Source organism: Marmota monax, unplaced genomic scaffold (assembly GCF_021218885.2).
Source record: "Marmota monax isolate L192 unplaced genomic scaffold, Marmota_monax_Labrador192_F-V1.1 WCK01_AAM20220418_F8-fsc01278, whole genome shotgun sequence".
NCBI classification, from domain to species: Eukaryota; Metazoa; Chordata; class Mammalia; order Rodentia; family Sciuridae; genus Marmota; species Marmota monax.
In genome coordinates, this window is record NW_026693519.1 from 51,324 (window position 1) to 74,746 (window position 23,423).

The 23,423-nt window shown below is 46.2% G+C and overlaps 1 protein-coding gene across 2 annotated transcripts in view; it reads left to right on the forward strand.

The window, feature by feature from the left end:
* The window catches only part of LOC124102265 (ubiquitin-protein ligase E3C), a gene marked incomplete at its 3' end in the record, with an annotated part of 47,682 nt that overhangs the window by 21,619 nt on the left and 2,640 nt on the right, over nt 1-23,423 (forward strand). For both annotated transcript variants that reach the window (XM_046458490.2, XM_046458491.2), the window contains 9 exon segments: nt 818-892; nt 1,332-1,478; nt 5,754-5,869; nt 9,966-10,123; nt 12,988-13,141; nt 13,499-13,719; nt 14,671-14,822; nt 17,070-17,257; nt 21,786-21,872. In XM_046458490.2, coding sequence (XP_046314446.1) covers nt 818-892; nt 1,332-1,478; nt 5,754-5,869; nt 9,966-10,123; nt 12,988-13,141; nt 13,499-13,719; nt 14,671-14,822; nt 17,070-17,257; nt 21,786-21,872 — 1,298 coding nt within the window.

Here is a 23,423-nt window from a genome sequence, read left to right on the forward strand (position 1 = left end):
CCTCACGGTAGTGTCAGATTCTGCAGCTATACAGCAGGAGCAGTGCTCACCTGTAGGTCATCCTGAGAAGGGATGTGAAGGTCCTTTCGTGGTGCTGGTGCATAGTGGGCACCCGAATGTGTACCCAAGAGAGATGAAACCTTGTGTCCACAAGAAACCTAGAATGAATGTTCATAGCAGCAGTCTTCTTAATTGCCTTAAGTGGAAATAGCCTGAATGCCCCTCCACACATAAAGGGGTACACAAAAAGTGTGATGTCCATGCAATGGAATATTACTTGTCCATGAAAAGGAATGAAGTACTGACACATGGTTCAGTGTTCATGAACTGTGCAAAAAGGCAGACCCAAGCAGCAAGTGTTGTATGGCTCCATGATGCAAAGTGCATGGGACAGGAGACTCCAGCGAGGCAGGAAATGTGTTGTGTCCGTGGGTGGCAGCCAGGAATGAGGCAGGGTTGTTGCTGCACAGGGTTTCTTGGGAAGTGAGTTGTTCTAAGGTTAGTGGGATGGCCACATGGTTCTGAATAATCTAGAAGTGTGTGCAGTGTTGGTGACTGTAAAGAATGGGTGTTATGGGGGGGCTGGGGCTGGGGCTCAGTGGTAGAGTGCTTGCCTAGCACGTGTGAGGCTCCAAGTTCGATTCTCAGCACTGCATAGAATAAAGTGAAGGTCCATTGACAACTAAAAAATATTTGGAAAAAAAAAAGGATGAATGTTACAGTGTGAATTACATGGCTTTTATTTTTTAAAACTGTTTACTAGTTAATGTGATTCACTGATTCTGACCAATTGCTCTTTCCTTCCTCCATTATTCAGGAAGAAAGGCGAAGATTAAAAAATGCAATAATTATTCAGTCATTTATTCGAGGCTACAGAGACAGAAAACAGCAAGTAAGTTTATTTGTAAAACACAAATATTAGAAGGATCTGCAAGAGCTTATTTTAAATATTGCCTTATTATAAGTATCATCTTTTATGTATTTTTTTTTCTACCTGAAAGTTAACGTTAATGGTAGTAGTATTTTTTCTTAATAAATAGTTGTATTAGTTATATTTATACAAAGATTTATAGACAAGTGAATTTTTAGGTGATTTTTAAGTAGTAAAATACAAACCACAACTAATAATCACAATAGAATAAAGGTACTTGTAGTGGGCATCCAGGGTCTTGATGCGAGTCCGAGGTCTTGATGCTTTGTCGCACCTTTTACACAGCCTTCTGACAGCGACTCGGTCGTCTGTGGGTTTCCACCAACCCGTGAGCACATCTGCCTAGGTGTGGAGAGTTCTGCTTCTGAATTCATGCTTACGTGTTGCTCCTTCCTTTCAGTATTCCCTCCAGAGAAGTGCATTCGATCGCTGCGCACACTCGGCACAGTCTGGTGGCACTTTCTCCATCACTAGTGCCCCCAATCTTACCCTCCTGGTAAGGCAGCTTCTGTTTTTTTACAAACAAAGCGAAGATGCAAAACGATTGGTGAGTGTTTGCTATATTTTCGCTTGTCTTGGTGTATGTATTTTGGGGCTTTGTGTTTTTTTTTTTGTTTGTTTGTTTTTTCCTTAACATGTACATGGTGAGTATCTGATCAAGAATCAGGTCTTGTCAGGATCTGGTGACTCAGGCCTGGAATCCTAGCAACTTAGGAGGCTGGAGCAGGAGGACCTCAAGTTCAAAGCCAGCTCAGCAACTTAGCAGGACCCTGTATTTAAGTAAATAAATAAATTAAAAGGCCTGGAAATGTGGCTCAGTGGTAAAGTGCCCCTGAGTTCAATCCCTGTACTACAAAAAAAAGAGGTAGAACTAGCCAGATCCCCTCCAGGGTACCTGAGCCCTCATGGACTTTTCTCAGCCAATTCTAGTAGGTCACCTGTGGTGATGTATTTTACTTCTTAAAATCTAGTATACATCTTAATAGGCTTCTCATTTTTTTTGTTTTTGTTGTTATAGAAAATTTCAAATATTAAAAAAAGTATAGGGGCTGGGGTTGTGGCTTAGCGGTACAGTGCTCGCCTAGCATGTGCAAGGCCCTCAGTTCAATCCTCAGCACCATATATAAATAAATAAAATAAAGGTATTGTGTCCAACTGCAATTAAAAAATTTAAAAAAAAAAGTATATCATGTGGACTCCCTCCAGTGTGCCCCACCTACTGCACAGTCAGCAGCAAGCTCTTCAGACATAGCCCTCCACACCTCTGCCTCAGCTCACTGTGACCATCTCTCTATCACATCATGTTCATCTGTATTTACAATAGCAACCTCCAGAATATATGGTCTCTAATTTATTTACCCAGGGCCTCCCACATCCAGGCAAGCACTGTGCCACTGAGCTACACTCTCAGCCCTGGACTCTTTTTTTTTTTAAAAACATCTGAAACGCAAATGTATTTCTCTAAAAAATTTTATGGGCTTTTGCTATGGTTAGGAGAACCAGTGTGCATTAATTGTGGAAAATACATATAAATCCATTGATGAATAATCTTTTAAAAGCGGGGGGGGGTGGATTTTAATCATTCATTTTCTAGCACATATAAAAACATTTGTATGTGATTGTTAAGTCAAGTGTATGTTTATGCTTAGAGATTATTATTTGTCTGTGCCATGCAGGGTGGTGCGCAACTGTAATGTGTGCACCTTGGCAACTTAGGAGGCTGAGCAGAAGGATCGCAAGTTCAAAGCTAGCCTCACCAGTTTAGTGAGACCTTGCTCAGTGGCTGAGCACCCCTAGGTTCAATCCCTGGTACCAACCAACAAACAAATTATTATCTGTCTATAATAGAAATTCCAAGTTATATTAAAAGGTGGGTCCGCAGTGTACAGAAAAAACATTTTCTGCACTACAAACTGTGCATGCTAGAAAGATCCCCATGTGAAATAAACATAGACGGCTACAGAGGTCTGGGATAGAGCTTGGCCTGAAGCCCACCCTGCTGCCTGAGCTGAGCAGGTGGGACTCGGCATGGAAAGAGCTCTCTGTGACAGGAGCCCATCTGCAGCAGCCCAGCCGCAGTTCATTCACCTTAGACGTTGCTAATAGCAAGCTTTTCAAAGGCTTCCTTCCTGTCTGCAGTTTGTGAGACAAGGGAGGGGACTGAGGGCAGGCAGTCTGACTCTCCAGACAGGGCTGACCTAGGAGCAGACACCCAGGTGCTAGGTGTGACTTGAGGTTCTCTCCAGAGCACTGTTTCTTTGTGTGTGTAAGATCTAGTCTGCAGTCCCCATGTGGTTTCTAAATGTGAGCCGGCACAGACCTGCAGCCAGAGAAAACTTGGAAGTAAATGTGCACCTTAACACCAGGCTTCAGGCACGTATGCACAAACCTGTAGCTCATATGCAGATCCTGTAATGCTAAGTGCAGTGTCACCAAACCTGGTTCATACAGTAAAAGTAAACTTGAGTGTTTTCTATTTAATTTGCTAACAAAAACGCAAGAGCTTCCATCAGGAAAACGTCCCCTGTCCCTTTTAGTTCCCTAATTCCCACTCCTAAGATCAAGTGTGGGGCCTCCTTTGATAGTTTTTCAAAGCTACTTGATGCAAAAAAGTAAATAGGCTCCCCATTCTCACCTCCTCTCTTAATTTATTTTTTTTAGAATCATGACTTAAAATAGTTCTGTTGAGTTAGTGTGCTGTAATCCTGCATTTTTTGGTGTACAGTTCACCTGCTTCTCAGTTGCTTGGTTCTGATTCCCTTGGTCCAGCCTTTCTCCACCTCCAGAAGTTGCATCTCCAGGGCACCAGCACTGGGCCTGTCGTGTGCTCTGCCTGCCTGGCATCATCCTGGGAGAGCCTTTGCTTTGCCTCCGTTTTATACCATCTTTGCCTGGCTCCTCCACATCTTCGGGCCTCCTTGGTTCACTTCTTTAGAGCCTTACGATGGAGAGCCTTAGTTGAGTAGCTGGGGACATAGCCCATTGGTAGTGTTGCCCCGCACGCAAGGCCCTGAGTTTAACCCCCAGTGTGTGCGCACACAAAAGAGAGCCTCAGTTGACCCTTGAGACAGGATGCGGAGGAGACGGTTTTTAAAACTTTGCCCATTTGCCTTTACTACATGAAAACAACAAAATGTCAAACAATTCAGTTTGCCATGGTGTGACTTTCTGGATAATAACAGTATGTCTGTCAAGATGGTGAAATTCATACAAAACTTTTCTAGAAACTGGTCAAGTGTAGTGTAGTATAGTATCACTATTGCTTTGGGGTTTTTTTCTTTCTTTCTTTCTTTTTTAGTTGTCAATGGACATTTTTTCATTTTTATATGTGGTGCTTGAGAATTGAACCCAGTGCCTCACACATGGCTAGGCAAATGCTCTACCACTGAGCCATGACCCCAGCCCCACTTTGGGTTTTGTTGTTGTTGTTGTAGTTGTTTTGTTTTGTTTTGTTTTTTTTACCCCCTCAATGTCAGACATGACTAGCTGATTAACAGATGAGATACCTGATTCCTACAGTTTCTATGATTGTCCATCTGTCATTTTTATAATGTTATACTTTCTGTATATCTTTTTTAAAAATTTTTTTTAGTTGTAGATGGACAGTATCTTTGTTTATTTATTTTTATGTGGTGCTGATGATCGAACCCAGGGCCTCATGCATGTGAGCACTCCACTGAGCTACAACCCCAGCCTCTTGCTGTACATCTTATTTTAACTTGTTAATAGGTATTGCAAAATTTAAGATGAACTATGTGGGGATATGTGGGAAGTATTTGGATCTTGTTGGCGCTTCAGGGTTATACATGTGTAGTCAGCTCACACAGATGCAGAGCAGGTCAGTTATTTCCCTCCAACTTAGGACAGGCTCTAATTTGTTTTGCATAGTGTTCTTCTGTTATTTATAGTGTCTAATTGCATTTTATTTCAAACAAGCATTAACGTGAAAGTAGAAACTATTTGTGACACATTCATAACTAGCCACATTTAGGAAGCCATCTTTTAATTCCAGCTGGTTGTAAATGGATCTTAGGAATAGAAAAAATAGAATAGCTCACTTCACAAGAGTATCCTAGAGGAAGTAGAGGGGATTCTTCCTAAGTATTGCGCTTTCAGATCACTTATAGCAGCTTTGTGCAAACTGGGTGCAAGGGACAGAATCCAGTTCCCCTGCTGAACTCATCCACCAGTCACATTCCATTCCTATCATATACCTGGTCTTTTGTTGGGAAGCATGGAGCCGTATGCTTGTCTTCTGCTAAGGAACAGAAGCATTCAGAAGAACCAGGGTGCTGAGGCAACTGCACATGCACATGCACACATGCAGGTGTGTGCCAAAGGGAAGAGGTAAAAAAGACAGATGTGTGGCTGGGGTCATGGCTCAGCGGTAGTGAACTTGCTTGGCACGTGTGAAGCACTGGGTTCAATTCTCAGCACCACATAAAAATAAATAAAATAAAGGTCTATCAACAACTAAAAAAATATTTGAAAAGAAAAGAAACAACTGTCTCTTGTAACTTCAGGGTCTGCTGTATTTCTCTTGTATTTTTCAATGATGCTTGCTGATTTTTGCAAATGAACTGATTTGACATGGACATGAGCTTTAAGTGCACTTTTTTTGAGTAACATTTTTATTAATTTAGCCTTACCATGGATGTATTATTTAAAGGTGGAAAGTGCAAGTACCAAAAGCAAAGCCAGACTCAGGAACCTTACTTATCAGGTTTTGATTAGGTCTAAGTGTGTATTGCTACTATGTAAATTGGCAAACATTTAAATTTTATGGATTGAGAATTACGTTTTGTGTATTTTATTATTCTAGATATGGCTGTATCAGAACTTAATTAAACACAGCTCCCTGTTTGTCAAGCAACTGGACGGATCTGAGAGACCGACATGCTTATTTCAGATAAAGAGGCTCATGAGCCTCTGTTGCAGGTAAACTGTCCCTGTCAGCAACCTGACCAGCGCTGGGCACCTTAAATTTGATTTTCATTTTCTAAGACAGTGGCTTTTCCATGTTTTTGTTTTATTTTGGATGGAAGGACTTTGGAATAGTCTATGTATTGCTCTAGGTAATTCTGGCCTGTAAGACTTAGAAGTTAAAACACAGATACAACTATCTTCCAGAAAGTATTTCTTGCAAAAATTCCCTGGGATTATCTTGTGAAGTGCTAAGCCTTTGAGTTGCCAGTGAATGGACTGGCCAACTCAGAGGATTCCTGGTAGGAGGTGATTCCTTTCTGTAAGGGTTTCTACCACATTCAGTTTGGAAGCCACCTCTTGAGAAATGGGCTTCATCAGGCTCTCTCATTTATGAATGAACTCAGTAGGCATTTATGAATGAACTCAGTAGGTTTGGGGATTACCAGACAAAGGTGTGGACTTGCCTTTTCTCTTTGAAGAGCTGGAAAATGAGAAAGAAGTAGAGCTACTGATTTACGAGATCACTCGTCTCCTTGTCTATAAAAGTGAGTGACTTATGGGTTGAGTGTATGGCTCAGTGGTAGCATGTACTCAGTGGGCACAGGCCCTGGGCTGGACCCCAGGGTCAGTACAGTGCTGAAGGTCAGAGGACCTGGACTTGGTACTGCCCTGTGACTGTCTTGCTTGGCATTGGAGTCACTGGATCCACTGTTAATTGTAAACTGACGAGGTGGGGGGTGGGGCCTGCCTCCTGGGACTTCCGTCTCCACTGCATGGCCAGATGATGGGAGTGCTCTCTTCGTGGCCCGTTCTTGGTCTCCTCCAGCCTCAGAAGATACTTCACACACTCATGTTCCAGATGTCACCATGAGCTGTTAGTATCTCTAGATTGGCATCTTGTACAAATTCCAAAAATGCAGGTTTTCTGTGTCAATTTCATGTGATACTAACATTCAGCTTGTAAGTAGCTACTTATCCACTTAAATTAGTAAATTTATTTTGAAAATAAAAATTGATTTTTCAAAGCTAATGAATATTTTACCTTATTTACATTTCTTTTTACATCAGTCTCTACTGGGAACAACATTAGGGTTGGCTGTCAGTCCTGTATTAAAAAGAATTTAGGAGGGCATTGGTGGCACATGCCTGTTAGCACTGCAGTTTGGGAGGCTGAAGAAGGAGGATTGCAAGTTCAAGGCCAGCCTCAGCAACTTAGACCCTTAGCCACTTAGTGAGATCCTGCCTCAAATAAGAAAAAGGGGGACTGGGGATGTGGCTCAGTGGTTAGGTGCCCTGGTTTATTCCCTGGTGCCCAAAAAAAGGACTGATGGAGTTTCTGCAAGGTGGCAGGCAGGGTTTTTAGCACTGAAGGTCCAGCTGTGGCAAGCTGGGGGTTCTTGCTCTTCTTGGTTTTATCTAATCTATAAATAAGTAAAATAGAGGTGTTTTTATACAAAAAGATAGATGAGTTGTGGGAGGCTAAGGAGGAGGAGAGGAGCTGTGAACTTTGGGGTGGCCTTTCTGGACGGTCTGGGAGAAAGGTGCCTTGGAGGCCACGGTGGCTGGGGCCGTGCATGTCCCTGCTCTGGGGCGGGAGCCAGCACAGAGCCTGCGGGTCTCGGGTGTTCTGGAGGACATGGGCTGTATGCTGGAGCACAGAGGAGCCGGGAGCTAGAGCAAGGTGAGGTAACTCATTCTGTCTCCTTGAAGGTTTTTATTAGGGTAAAGAATGGCATACTAAGCACTCGCTGCCGCCTCCCAGCGCTGCCTTGCCGACACTCCTGCAGACCACAGTGTCATGATTGACGGGTGAAAGTGATGCGAGAGGCCAGGAGTCTGGTCTGGCAGTTCTGGCAGTCCCACGCCTCCACCCAGGATGGGCACCCAGCCTGTTGGGTCACCATCACAATGTGCTTTCCCTCTCTTTTAAAAATAATCTAGGTGACCACACAGTACCTGTGTTGTCTCCTGAACACCCCCTCCCCAGCCTCCAGTGCGCTTCGCCGGAAACACCGCTATTGTTGGAGTGAGTGCAGCAGAGGGAGGGCACAGGCAGACCACCAGGAGGCGACTGCCAAGGGTGACCCAGCCCGGTGCCGGCAGAACAGACTAGGGCTCAGTTAAGTAGAGCCTGGGTGGATGCAAGGCCTCCGTTTCAGCAACTAGAAGGCTGTGATGGTTTTGAAGGTGAGGGAGTTATAAAGCTGCACAGGACTGAGCGGACCGTTTAGAAGAGAAAAAGAGGCCTCTGAGCACGCCCCACCATAGGAAGCTTGAGAGGAGGGGGACCCAGCCAGGTAGGAGGCTGCTGGTCAGAGTTGATGGCTGAGCCTAGACTGTCAGGTGATACCAGTTTCCCCAAGAAGAAATCAGATTCTCCAACGAATGTGTCCTTCCTCAGTGAGGGGACCAGTGACATTGCAGCTGATTGAACGAGCATTCATCTCAGGGGCATTTGTATCTCTATCTGACCGAGGCCTTTGCTGTGTATAGCTCTGAGTGGGGGCATGGGCTCAACTGTGTTTCCTGTTGAGTCCGCTTCTGTCTTGGGGTTGAGGAGCACCCTGGGATGAGCTGGGCAGGACGCCCTGTGGCTTGCTTTTGGCCTGCAGTCTTCGCCTCCCCTCATAGTGCCGCTGGCCTGGAGAGCAGTGAAGGGCTGGGGTGGGTCTGGTGCGGGGAGGCGGTGGAGTTAGTAAGGCTTTGCAGGGTCCAGTGTGCAGTTCATAGAGAGCAATAGCATTGGCAGCGTGTTTGTTGAGGAGGGAACCTTGACGGTACAGAGGGAAAGATGCTGGGACAGTGCCTCTGAGCAGGAGAGGACAGGGCATGGCTCCAGAGTCGCAGAGTGTGGCTTTGGAAAGGGGAAAAAGACAGTTTACCTTATTGTCAAGAGGCAGACAAACCCCATTTTAAAAACAGCAAGATGCAAGCAGACACTTGGCTAATATTTTATGTGCCATTTCATGGCACATGAAAATGCCATGATCGGTGTTCAGGGAGGTAGGTCTCAGTGACGTACAAATGCACACGAGGACGGCCTGCAGTACCAGGGGTTCAGATGCAGAGCAGTGGGGACCTGCATTGCATCTGTAGAGGTTCAGTGGTTTCTTTCAAAGTTAAGTGTATAGCTTCTCTGAGCCCTGGATTACCAAGAGAGATGAGGCCCAGTCCCTCGGGTGTGCCCCAAGTGTTAACAGCAGCTTCCCTTGGGAGACAGGTGTCCATCCTGTGAGTGTCCTCCACCATGCTCTTCCCATCAGTAGACCAGTGCATGGCGGGTGCAAGGACCAGCTCAGGAGGTGCCACTGGGAGGTGCGGCTCTTTCCATGGGGAATAGCAGGAAGTGCAGGCTCATTTGTAGGCACAGAGAAAAGCTGGAGGGAGGGTGTTCTGGAGGCACTGAAAGCACCTTTTGGAGGCTGTGTGTGCAGTCTGTCCAGTGCAAGGTGCGGCCCCCTTAGATGGGTGCAGAGTAGTGTGGATAAATCATGTCTTCATAAAGTTGTGGTTGTTTTTTTTTTTTTTTAAGGCATTAAATCTTTTTTCAAATAAGACTCACTTTTGTGACAGCAGAACTTGTCCTTCTGCCTGTAACTCTTCTCCTCATAAGAAGGAAGGTAGGGGTAGGTGGCACAGGGCCAGAAAGTGCTCTCTGGGCCACAGGGGTCCCACAGGCACCTTTGCAGGAGAAGCCGTGCATTCAGAAAGAGGCCCTCCCCCAGTCTCTGGAGACAGCTCCTATTGGCCCAGTCAGTGGGTTGTGATGCTTCTCAGGCTGTGTTGCATTCTGTCCACTTGCTTTCATCTGAACAAGAGTATGGCAAGTTGGAGGTCAGCCTGGGCAACTTAGCCAGACCCTTTCTCAAAAACCTCAATATGTTGGGGTGTGGCTCAGTAGTAATGTGCTCCAGTTTCAATCCGCAGCACCAAAAACAAAGTCTGAATGTTTGCTTACTTTTTGTCTGAGTCTTGCTGTCTTCAGAGATCTCTGGCACTCAACAGAGTGTCCCAGCTGCTCACTCACAGCCAATAAGAGGAATTGGGGAGAACTCTGGTGACATTAGCCACCCCGTAAGTATGTGAATGCTTTTTTTCATTTTTACAGGTTGCTGCAGAGCTGTAATGATGACAGTTTGAATGTTGCACTTCCAATGCGAATGCTTGAGGTCTTTTCCTCTGAGAATACTTACTTGCCTGTTTTACAAGATGCTAGCTATGTGGTGTCCGTAATTGAACAGATTTTGCACTACATGATCCACAATGGTAAGCAGCTGGGTCAGGCCTGTGGGTGGTGTACATGACCTGCCTGCTTCTGGGGGCACGTGCTTTTGCAGGAGGGCTGCAGCCGCCGCCACTCCAGAACCCATGCTCAGCCCCACTCTGAAAACGTGGGGCCATGCTGGCTCTCTGTGCTGACATTTTTTGGCTTAGAAATGAGGAAGGGCAGCATCTGCTTTCAGAAATTGCTCCAGGCCCCTGAACCCAGGGTCTGTGTCCTCACTGGGAGCCGCTATTCCTCAGAACTGAGCAGGCGCCCTGTTGCTCCCCTCATCCTGAGCGGTGGGAGCCCAGGGCAGCTGGCTGAGGGCCTGCGGCACTGAGGAGATGGCCTGCCCAGGCTGTCCTTGTCAGGGGATGCTGCGCTCTCACACGGCTGGTAGAAGGGAGTGGGGCAGTTCGTCTGAATTTTCTCTGACTCGGTGTTAACACTGATAACTGTTCTTAAAGTGCATTACATAAAGTAGAATAACTGTCTATGAAATTCCTCCAAGGACATTATTAACAACACGGTTTTGGAGAAAACTATGATAATAAATAATATTCTAAATACTTGTGAATTAAGCCATAGTCTGAAATTAAGAAAACCTCAACCCACTGTCCTCACAGGTAGAAAGCCCAGCACATTAGGACTCCTGGGCTTAGAAGCCTGAGTCGGCACTAAAGTAGACTGCATTAGTCAGCAGAGGAGCTCAGGAGGTGCTGGTGAGCCATGCCATGATGGAGGCTGACAGCTCTGCATCTCTTCTCCTGAAGTGCTGCGATCCTCTGGTGAACCACGGGGAAGGCTGAATTGTATTCTGATGTCCAGCCTCACCGTTTGGCTTGGGTTCCCCCCCACACACACACATTAAAAACGTAGAGAAGCTACTGAGTTAATTAAAGATAAATTGGAATTTGTGGAATTTGATTTTTTAAAAATTGTTAGAAGTGGTGCTTGTATGAATTGATATATTGTTATATATGTCAACTAAAGGATAAGCATTCAGTGAGCATTTTAGTTTTCCTGTTTTCTGAAAGTATAGGGGAGATAACCTAGAAATATATACTATTTGAAATGTGTCTAAAAATAGGAAATGCTTGAACATCTTCTACTGTGACTGCCACCTCTGGCGTCGTCTTGGGTGGCTGCTGTGTTACTTTTAACAAGGTGCTTCCTGGCTGACCTCTCTGTGCAGCTTGAGCCTCCCACTTAGTAACCACAGCTGGTGTTCTGATGTATGTCGTGTGCTTCTGTGCACTGAGAGCTTTGCACTCTGGTCGTGCCGTAGGTCATCTGATCAGAACACACCTGGCAGTGTTAAAGTCCTGCTGTGTTTTCTTTAAAAGAAATTCTTATGTATTTGTGTCTTTTAAGTTTTACAGCAAATGAGCTTTTAGGCTTCCCTTTGATGTCACTAGTAGTCAGCGTCCGCCAGGTTAGAGTCAGGATGGTCATGCCGCAGGTCTGAGTTCAGCACCGAGTTCAGTAGTCGGAGCTCTGTGCTGTCAGACAGGCCTGGGCAGCCAGGAGGTGCTCACAGCCATGCCAGCACGTTGCCCTTGGTGTTGGACAAGAACAGGGCAGCTCTTTCTTAAAGGTGATGTGGCTAGAACCCTGGTTTTCGCGCACAACCAGAAATACGTCAGGTGCGTAGGAAGGCAAATTTGGGAGTAATCCCAACAGTTACTTGTGCTTAAGTGTAAGTGGCCTGTAAATCGGCTCACTTCCTTGGTACCTGGTTTGTGGTCTCCATAAGTATCATTTCCTCTAAAAAAATCTTACTAGGCCCTGGAGATGAGGTAGATTGCTGGTCTCCCATGGGGTGAGGGAAGTGGGATGGGAGCATCCTGTCCATTACAGAGCAGGGTGCTCCTGATGGCCACAGGATAGTTGGAGGGTCCCTGAGGGTAACAACTATAGTAGGTTGAGGCATAGCAATACATCTAAACCCAGGAGCTCAGCATGACGCTAAGGACCCTAACTAACTAGGCACCAGGGCGCTTAGGAGACAGTTCAGAGCATCAGCCTTATTAGGACCTAGATTCAAGAAACTAGTTAGGCAAAATGCATAACATGAGACAGTGGGAGACTAGATCACTAGCTAGGTGATTGCAGTATCAAGGAATTACCGTTAATTTACTCTGTCAGGCATAGTGATACACACTTGTAATCCCAACTACTCGGGAGGCTGAGGCAGAAGGATCACAAGTTGAAGGCCAGTCTGGGCCATATAGCCAGACCCTATCTCAAAATAAAAAAATTTAAAAGGCCTGGGAGTTTAGCTCAGTGGCAGAGCACCCCTGAGTTCAGTCCCTCTATAATGCCACACTGCACACATTCACACAGTGTCCTTAGCTTTTGAGGATATACTGAAATAACCCTGTCTTAGATTTGCCTCTACATGAGTGGATACAGATGCAATGAGACATAAGGGTATAGATGGCTGGCATTGACGCTGTTGGTACCGAGTGGTGGGTGCCGAGGCTTACGTGCCATTTGGATGACTTCCATATTTGTTTCAAGTTTTCCTTAGTGAAATGTTAGAGAAGAATTTACTTAAATTTGGACTTGTAGAGATTTATAAAAGGAACTTAAAAGTTGAGAAATGTTGTGGGGCAGTGGTGCATGCCTGTAATCTCTGCCACTCAGGAGGCTAAGGTAGGAGAATTGTGAGTTTAAGGCCAGCCTCAGCAACTTAGTGACACACTGTCTCAAAATAATGTGGCTCAGTGGTAGAGCACTTGGCTAGCATGTGCAAGGGCTTGGGTTCCACCCCTAGTACTGTCCAAAAAATAGATTAATAAAAGTTTTCCTCAATATAAAAAAAAAAGTACTCGATTTTAAATGTTTTTTTCCTTTCTTTTAGGGTATTATAGGTCTCTCTATTTGTTGATCAACAGCAAGCTTCCATCAAGTATTGAATATTCTGATTTATCTCGAGTTCCTATAGCAAAAATTTTGCTGGAGAATGTCCTAAAACCGTTGCACTTTACCTACAGCTCCTGCCCAGAAGGTGCAAGGTGGGTGAGAGGGGGTGGTGGAGGGGCGTCTGGCTGTCAGGCGTCTCTATGGGATGCTGCTGTGCATACAGACTTGAATCAGTGTGGCTGAGTTCACGGGAACAGCACTAGTGTGCTGTGTCGTCCTGCAGCCTCACAGGATTCTGGAATTCTGGTGGCCTGGTTATTTTCAGCTTCCCGGTACTGTCAGGATGTGGCCGTCACCTGACTAGGGAGGCTGTGGATCAGGCTGACTTCAGGTTGGTCACCTGGATCGGTCGAGGAAGTAGCTGTCTGTTAGAGGAATGTTCAGTTAATTGACTGTCCCTTGGTGAGCAACGTGCTCTGGTGTCACAAAGCTCTCCTTTTCCTTTTCAGGCAGCAAGTTTTCTCAGCCTTCACAGAGGAGTTTCTGGCAGCACCTTTTACAGATCAGATTTTCCGCTTCATCATCCCGGCCTTAGCAGATGTACAGACCGCTTTCCCTTACGAGCCCTTTCTGAATGCACTGTTGTTACTAGAGAGTAGATGTTCAAAAAGGAGCCGTGGAGCACCGTGGCTTTTCTATTTTGTTTTAACTGTTGGCGAAAATTACTTGGGTATGAAACACAAGATACATTTTACCTGAACTCCTACGTAGGTAGCATGAGCAGATGAGCCGGGAGAAGGCTGCGCTGTGGCAAGTGTCACGTGGTAAAGATGGCTTCCTGGGTGGGGCCTGAGCAGGGCGCTTTGCCTTGTCCCTGGGCTGGTCTCCAGGCACAAAGGGAAGGCTGCTCTTCCGGCCTGTGTTCTCTGAGGCTCGTGGGTTTTTCTGGTGTGCCCATTCTGGAATCAGAAGGCTTGCCTCTGGGAGCGTTAACTCCTGTATGTGTGCACGGTTAGAACCGAGGGACCTAGGGAAGACGAAGCTGGTTTCCCGCTCACCCTAGCTGCCTCTGGGTGGCCTGTGATCACTTCAGTTCTGGCCTGTCTCCCTGGAGGTAGGGACAGACCCCCACAGCTTGAGGACTCAGACCCGCCAGCCTGCCCGCCTTCACACACTTTGTGCACATGGTAGTTGTCACCCATCTTCTGAACAACCCACAAAAATTGGATTCCCTCAGTCCCTCCTTAGGTTTGATAATTTGTAAGCAGCTCACAGAACTCAGGGCAGCATTTCTGATGGCTACCAGTCTGTTACAAAGGACATAGATGGACAGCCAGAAGCAGAGACTCATTGGGCAAGGGACTTAGGAGGGCACACCGCCTCGAACGCTCCCTGGTACCTGTGGGTGGGAGGGCAGGCTGTCGAGGCCCCCTCGCCCCCATCACCTCATCAGCATGAGTTCAGGCTGCATCCTCGGGATTCCCCAGGGACCCTCTTTGCTTTCAGGACACCTAAGAGTTTTGGTTGTTCTGGGACAAGGACCAAATCTACTTCATAGCAAAGCACAGTTGGAATTTTAAACACTCAGTTCAGGCTGAAATGCTTCCTCGGGTAGGAGGAGGTCACACCTGTTCCCTTCCGTGGGTGGCACTAACTAAAGCTGTGGTGCTTGTTTCACCAGGGGTGCTCTCTGAGGAGGGCCTGCTGGTGTATCTGCACGTGCTCCAGACTTTCCTCTCCCAGTTACCTGCCTCCCCTGCCGGCGCCAGCTCCCAGGACTCCACCAGCGACTCTGAGGACGAGAGCGAGGAGGCCGACAAGCCCACCAGCCCCGTAAGCCCACACCAGGCCCTGAGATGCACCAGGAGCCTTTCTGGCTCCCTGACCCCGGGGCCCTTCCTCACACCCACCACCCTGCGTGGTTTTCTCTGTGTGTGTGAGGGGGTGACGTGGCGGTATGTAGCTTGGTCTTGGCTAAGTCAGGTCATTTGTGTATTAATTATTGCTCATGAAGCATTTCCTGCAGTGAGATTGTTGAGCCCAAGGTGAACTCTCCTTCCTGTCCTGTGAGCACTGCTGGGCGTGGAAGGCGTGTCAGGACTCACTTTGGAATCCATGGTCACATCTTTAAGCTCCCCTTCCTCCTTTCTCCCTGGTGTTAGGGAGTGAGCCCAGGGCTCTGCCGCTGAACTTAGTACCCCAGCCCCCTTTGTTCTGTTTTACTGCAAGTAATACAAGGCATTATGATCACATGGACACCCATGAAATTGTGTTTGCTTAGATATAAACCTGATGCTGACCATTTTTTCCTCCTACATGAAAAGGCTTGAGGTGTGGCTGTGACAGGCTGCTGGGTTTTGTTTTCCATCTGGAGTCTCGTACTGATAGTGCTCACTTGAGAGTGGCCTGGTGGTCTAGGTGGAAGAAAACTTCAGTGTCTGTTGACGTGAGGGTGGGTCAGTACTGTCCTTTACCAGACAGCTTCTTCAGCCGGAGGGGAAGAGCAGCACAGGGTCACTGCCAGGGTCACGGCTGGTTGAGGGCTCCTACAAAGAAGTGAAACTGAGTTTTTTGGTGGGTGCTGATAATGTCTCATCTGTCAAGACTCAGAACTGTGCACCAAAATATGGATTCTGTTGTAGAGTCAACTAAAGAATGAGGTCTGTAGATAGAATATAGGTAAAATTTTTGGTTTTAGAAGAAAGTAAAATTTTTAAGTTGCCTTCCACAGAATCTATGAAAATGAGATTTATGTAAACTACTGCCAGTATGGCAAAGAGGGCATAGGCTGTGTTAGCTAGGGAGGCGGCAGACACTTCCTCCTCTGCTGGACGTTGCCACAGGGAAACTCTGTGGAGACCCCTAAGCAGAGGGAACCACAGGCCCGCTGGCTGAGGTTGTGCAGCCTACACTCGACAGTGAGGTTGTTGGTGAGTGTTTTTTTCTTGTTAAGTCTGTGGAAAAGCTACTATACTTTACTTTTCCTCTTTTTTAATACGTAAGGTTTCAGGGCCTGTTGATCACATGGCTTTGTGCTCTGTCTGATCCTCTTCATTTTTCCCCTGCCTGGTCTTGTCCCTTCTCTCCTGTCCGCCTTGGAATGGAGGACTAGTGGCCCACGTGGGAGCTAAGAGTCCTCCTTTTGTTTTTAGCCAGGTCTGCTACATCCTTTTCGCCTGTGGCCTGATTTGGTTGTCTGAGGTTCTTAGTGGTCAGTTTGCCCTGAATAAACTTCCTTGTCCTTAGGATTCTGTGTAATCTGTTTACTTACATGTACAATTGATTTTAAAATTGTACACTCCAGAACAGCGGTGCCCACGTGTATGGTCTGACATTCATGTTGCTCCTTAAAGACTCAGGTTGACAGGTGGAGTTTCAGCTTTTACTCTGAAGCAGTGTTCAGTTGGCGCTGTTAAGTTTGGCCGAATATTGAAAGTGATAAGACAAGCTAGCGCTGATGTTTCCAGCTGTGGGCAGGAGGAGGAACCTTTGGAGTGCCTTACCCACAGGAGCTGCATGCACAGCCCAGGGCTTCTCTCAGCAAACCATTAAAATGGTGAAGACTAAATTTACCACGAACGCCCTTTGATTTAAAAAAAAAAAATTGATACTTTTACTTATTTTGCTTAAAATAATCTCTGATAATTTAAAATGGAAATGCCCTCAGAAAGTAGTATGGATATACCATGTTTGCTGTCTCGGTACAACTCACTCTACAATGTATGAAATGAATTTTTCATAAAATGTAAATACTAAGCCAGGTGTGGTGGTACATGCCTGTCATCCCAGTGACTCAAGAGACTAAGGCAGGAGCATTGCAATTTTGAGGCCAGTGGTTAAGCACCCTGGCTTAATACCCTGTGCCCCACACTGCCCAAAAAAGTAAATACTGAAGAAGGTCATATTGGCAGGCAAAAACTGAATGTGACCGTTTTGTGTCATCCACTGTATAAAACTGGCGTGAGCAGTGACCTAGAGAGGCTGCCTGTAATGTTCCCCATTTTCTCCTGGAAAGCGTTGATGTTGGGGGCAGGCGAGTCCTAGCAGTGCCCTCCACTCAGCAGGACTTGTGTGTTTCAGGAGGACGGCAGAGTCTCTGCCCCATACATCACCGAGGAATGTCTAAAGAAGCTGGACACGAAGCAGCAGACCAGTGCCCTGCTGAACCTGGTGTGGAGGGACTCGGCCAGCGAGGAGGTCTTCACCCGGATGGCCTCCATCTGCCACACGCTGATGGTGCAGCACCGCATGATGGTGCCCAAAGTCAGGCAGGTCTCCCTGGGGTCCATGTGCAGAGCCAAGCATGCCCTGGCCGGGGCGCAGGTCCCCATCAGTTCAGCTGTGTAGAAAATGGAATTTTTTTTTTTTTTAAACCAACTAATGCTGTTGGCATCTTTCCTGGCCCCATACATGCTGCCTCAGCAGGTCAGGTCATGTCTGATTCTGTAACACCTGCAAATGAGAGTGTAGACCAGGCTACCTGTCTTGAAAGTTGGACGCAGACCTTTGTGACAGCCAGTATGTGAACATTTCTTCTTGGGCTATTTTCATAACACCCGGTTTATCAGGTTGCCCTTGGCAGTTTACTCTAGTAGGTAAATGTTTGTTTTACAAGGCTCTGAGATAAACTTTTGGTTGGGACTAAAACAGATGCCCAACTTTTTTGTAAGGTGGTTCATTTGAACTTAGATGGTCTCAATGGTGGTCCTAAGCTGTGTCTTCCCACTTGGAGTGACAGTGGCTGGTTGGATATCTGAGAAACAGCTGGGTGTAGTGCAGAGCAGAAGCAGCTGTTGTGCTGATGTCGCACAGGCAGGCTGCAGAAAGCACCACCTGTCAGTGGGACCTGTGCAGATTCCTGTCCCCCCATGAAGTTCTGTCTCTGCAAAATATCACCCTGTCACACACACAGAGCACAGCATTCTCTGGCAAGGGCCAAGAGAAAGGTGAACCAGCTATCAGAGTGGCCTGGTGAGCATTCCCTGGCTCTCTGCTGCCCACTGCAGTGGGAGAGGCAGGGCACTGTGAACTGTGACCAGGTCATCCTTAGGCTCTGTACAGGCAATTGCTGCAGAGCTGGGGGTGACCTAAGCCAGGGCCTCCTTGCTCTCATGTGCCACAGAGCCTGCTGCTTTGGGTAGTGGCCACTAGTTGACTCTGCACTGCCCTGGACTGAGTGCCCCAGTGAACTGCTTAGGGTGCTGAGTAGGTGGAGCCCCTTTTGTACAGACTGGACCTCATGGGCACAGCACCTATCTCTTCCAGGAAACCAGTATTGAGAGTGTTTCCAGAGCTCATGAAATAGCACATAGCCTTGCTTTAACTTTTGTAGATTTTAACTCCTTTCAGATTTGATTTTTTTTTTTTTTTAAGTATTTAAAAGATGATTGACATATCCCAAGCTGATAACTCATCCTCAACTCCTGTCTGGCTAATATCAGTTCATCGTCTTTTTAGAGCTTGGATTTGCAGTTTTAATTTCTGTTTTACATTGATTGTTAGTGTAAAAGATTGTAGAGTCCCATTTAGACTGGTATGCAAAGATTTCCAAGACAGATGTGTGCATGAAAAAGGAAGATTAAGAGATCAGTACTCATAATTACCTCCTTTTTGTGTAAAAAAGAGGGAAAGGGTAAGAATATCTGATTGTATTTGTTTAGAGAAACGTACGGAGTGGGCACTAATGAGCATGTGTGTGGAGGTCGTTACAGCCCTACTGTCTCTGTGCTGCTTGAATCTGGGTGAAGTAGAGTAAGTTGCTAGCTGCTGTTTTCACTTGTTTTTTGAGGTGCTGGGGATGGAACCTGGAGCTTGTGTTGAGCCACATCCCCAGTCCTAGCTTCTTTATTTGAGAGGACATTGCATGTCTTGTTATTGGACTTGTGAGTCTGAGGAAAATCTGGATTTAAAGTTATTTTTTCCTTGTACTGGGAGGGCAGTGCTTGGCAAGCATGCAGGAGGCCCTGGGTTCAGTCCCCACACTGCAAAAAATATATTACTGCTTAAAAATGTGAATAGATCCTAGATGGTTCCCTTGTGGGATGGGTCCAGGAGGGCACTGTCCAAACTCCCCCAGGTCTAATGGCAGCAGGGGTTTTCAGGCAGGGACCTGCGGCAGCCTGTCTGAAAGTGCCCACTCGAGGGCTGTAGCCCGTGTGCCTCCTGTGACGTTCTGTGGGCCAGTGGGCAGGTGCGCCACTCTGAGCTGAGCAGGGCCTCAGTGGCCTCATGGGCGGGCTTGGCGTGGCGTTCTACATTCTTTTTTTTTTTTTTTAATATATATATTTTTTAGTTGTTGGCAGACCTTTATTTTTATTTATTTTTATGTGGTACTGAGAATCAAACCTAATGCCTCACATATGCCTCATAAGTGCACTGAGCCCCAGCCCCAGCCCCACATGCGACATTCTTCATCCTTCCTCTCTTGGCCCTTCCACCCGCTTCCTCCGCAGATGCTCCTCTCCTGCCTTCTCTTTCACTCCTGGGTTTCTTTTGTGGTCTCCTTCATGGGTTCTCTCTCTGTCTCAGTGTTTTGAAAGCTTTGCTTCTTTTTCCTTTACTTTTTGGGCCTTTTTCTTTCAGTTGATTTTCCAGGTGATCTCTTTCACATAACAGCTTCACCTGAGTTAGGTCGACTCTCTGGGTTCTCTTTAGCCTGCTGACACCTTGGTGCTCCAGCTTCATGGAGAGGTAGAGGGAGGGACCTGTTCCCATACACCCACACACCTCCCTGAGGCCCTCCATCCGTCCTATGCTGGCGAATGTCCCCGTCATTCATGGTGCTGTCTGTGCCCAGTCCTGGAGCCGCAGTGCCTTGCACATGGGTTAAGCACATGCAAGGACCCTGCAGCATGCCTGGAGCAGGCCCATCCTCTCAGGAAGTCCCTGGGCCACGCTGTCCTGGGGAGTGGACTTAGACTTTCTTCCAGCAGTGTCCTGCCTGCCTTCTGTCTCCACAATGTGTCTGCTTCAGGTGTTGCCACACTAGATTTTTGGAAGCAAAGCCACCTTGCTTAAACCTCACGGTGACTCCCTTTGCTTTCAGAAACACTTCCTGTTCCTTGGACTGTGGATTTTTAGCAGAGCCTTTCATACCAGATATTTGGAGTCACCTCTGACTTGACCTGTGGCTCAGGCTGCTTTTCCCAGCCTTGCTTGATCTCTTGGTTTTCGATCACCCGTCCCACTTCTCCTACCCTCTCCTTCTGCACCCACGGGTGTCTGCACCATAACTCTGCCCCTCGTCCTGGTCTGTCCTGGAAGAGATGGGCTGGCATGTTCTTCTAGGCCTGACTGTTTGCTCTAGCAACAGGTCTAAAAGCTTTGAAACCGAGTATTAAAGGTATTGTTTGAGGGGCCAGGACAGTTGGCACCATAATTTGCCTGTAGTTCTTATATAAATACATCAAATCAAGGCATCCCAGATCAATTCTATATGTTTGATTTCCCCCGCCCCCCAACAAAAACTAGTAGATTGAGCCAGCATAGGAGCACCCGGTGCTGCTAATCACACTTTGGAGCTGTGTGCCCTGCACGGGGCTGTGTGTGCCCAGCACAGTGGATGTGCAGCAACAGCAAATGGTCTTTCGCTCTTGGTTTACAAGTTCATGGTTTTTTGTTTTTTGTTTTTTTTAATTTGTTTTACATAGTTGTACAAGTTCATGTTTCATGCTTTAATAATGTAGGATAAAATGATTATTAATAACTTGAATGGACAAAAATAGATTTCTTTCATTGTATATGCAGAATTAAATATTATATATTGATAATGTGATTTATAAAAAAATTTATAATGATTTTAAAGATGTACTGGAGAAAGAAATAAATTTATTTCTTTGCCTATGATTTCATGGTTGCTTTTGTTAGTATTTTCAGTATAATGAATGGATTTAATCAACTATTGATCATGTTAAAATTTGCATTCTTTCGTGAAGGTCAAATAAAACTAACGAGTATTTTATTTTATTTGTACTGGGGATTGAACCCAGAGGTTCAATCCCACTGAGCCACCTCCACAGCCCTTGTTAGTTGTTATTTTGAGACAGGGTCTTGCTAAGTTGCTTAGGTTCTCACTAAATTGTTGAGGCTGATGTCACACTTGTGATCCTCCTGTCTCAGCCTCCTGAGTTGCTGGGATTACAGGCGAGCCACACGTAGCCAACATTCCTTCCTAAAAATCATATTTTCCTACCTGGGTCTTACTGTGAATTCATCTTACACATGTTGAGATTTTTTTTGACCCTTGCATTAAAAAAAAAAAAAAAGTTCATAGGAGATATTTTCTGATGATGCCGCTATAACTAGAACATGTCTCCTATCACAGTGCAGCACTCAGCCCAGAGCCAGTTCAGAGTCCAGCTCTGCCCATTCTTCAGAGTTCTCCAGTCTCTAATTGGTGTGATAGAGGAAATGCTGTTAAAAACTTCTTAGTTTTAAAATGTCTTTTTACATAGAAATGATTTTTGAGATGTTAAACTTATTTTTTTGTGTTTGTTTCAGGACAGTGACTTCAGTCGGTCATTAGGTAGAGATTCTAAGTGCATACCATTAGTGTCCCTGTGAGCAGGAGACCATGTCACAGCATGTTGGGGGAGCAGCCTCAGCCTGTGTGGGTGCCTCAGGCTGCCCCGCCGGTGGCTCTGCACCAGGGTCATGTCAGACGGGAGCTCGCTGTGAGGTCACTGTGGCTGTGTTCTTAATTGGGCCTTGTCTTCAAGTACAGCTTTGCTTTATAGGAAGTGCATTGAGCGATGACTTGACTGCTTCTCTTTGTCCCCCACTCCCGCTTCTTTTCAGGCTTCTCTACAGTTTGGCCTTCAATGCCAGGTTTCTGCGGCACCTTTGGGTCCTCATCTCTTCCATGACAACACGGATGATCACAGGGTATGTACTGCATCTGCTCACCTGTGGGCCTCCTGCTGTGGCCCCCATGCCTGACACAGTGTGGCAGGAGGGCGTTTGGAAGTGCTCGGCTTTGTTTTAGAGGAAAAATTCTGAATGGTCTTAATTTCACACACACCAAAATTAGTGCCTTGTTTTACAGTTATTTTTATGCATTATTAAGAGTAGCTCAGTTGATAGAATGGAAGGAAGAGTTGGTTTTTCATATACACGAGAGGTTGGTGGGTTGGGGTGAGGGTCTGGGATTTCTGCACTCCACTCCTCTGCAGTCCAGTTTGGTCTGTAGCATGTCGGGTGGTGTGCAGCAAGACCCTGTGCTGAGATGTGTGCCTTTCAGTCAGTCCCTGTCAGCCCCTGAATGATTGGAACTGGGATTTGGTCATCTGCATGAACTGTGCTTCCTAACAAAGGGGATCGTCACTGTGGACAGCATCACTGTCCTGCTTTGCCTTTATTTAATCTTAAGCATCTGTGAGGAAAAGAGAGGGTTTGTTTTGTTCTTGTTTTTTTCTTCTTCATTGGTTGGCTTTAGTTTTTGGTCTCTGGGATTGAACCCAGGGGTGCTTTACCCCTGAACTACATCCCCACCCTTTTTACTTTTTATTTTGAGACAGGGTGTGTGATCCTCCTGCCTCAGTCCTCCCAGTTGCCGAGATCACAGATGTGCACCACAGTGCCTGGCAGTAGGGAGTTTTTAGTGGTGACCCCGCGTCTGCTGAAAACTCAAGAAGGTGGAGTGGTTTATCTTAAGTCAACCTTGAGAGTACCCACAGACAAATGAGAGCCACAGAGGATACCCTGATGTCTAGAATATTTCTGTCTGAAATAGGAGGCTTTGAATATGTGCCATTGTGCTGTGGTGCCAGGCACATTTCAGCCACTCCTGCCTGTGTCAGCCCTGAGAGCCTGGGTTTTCATGAGTGACAGGTTTACTTAGGGCCGAAGGAGACTGGGGATTGTTAGGACAGGAAATTATCATTTCCCAGTGAGTATCCCCGCTTAGCAACAGAGACACCACCAAGGACTGCCTGACTTGTTTATGGCATTTGTCTCTTGGTGAGGAAATGGAGTCCTTGTGTATGAAAGACAATTGAGATATTGTTAATTATATTAAATTAATAATATTTTATAAGGTGATAAAGTTATATGGGTTTTTGAAAACAATATTTCTAAAAAGGCAGTTGAGAACTTCTTTTATTCAATTTATTCACACAAAGTCCTCTTAAGAACTGTCCTGTATATTGATATCTTCCAATTACATATGTTTCATATTTGCTGTCAAGAATAAAAATTTAAATGAAATACATAAATTTTTTGAATGTGTGGCACTGGGGATTGAACCCAGAGTCGCTGTGTCACTGAGGCACATCCCCAGCCCTTCTTATTTTTTTATTTTGAGAGAGGTCTCTAAGTTGCTAGGCTGGCCCCACACTTGTGATCCTCCTGCCTCTGCCTCCTGGGTCCTTGGGATTACAGGCATGCGCCACCGCACCTGGCTGAAGTACACAATGTTTTTAAGAGTGGCACTGAATT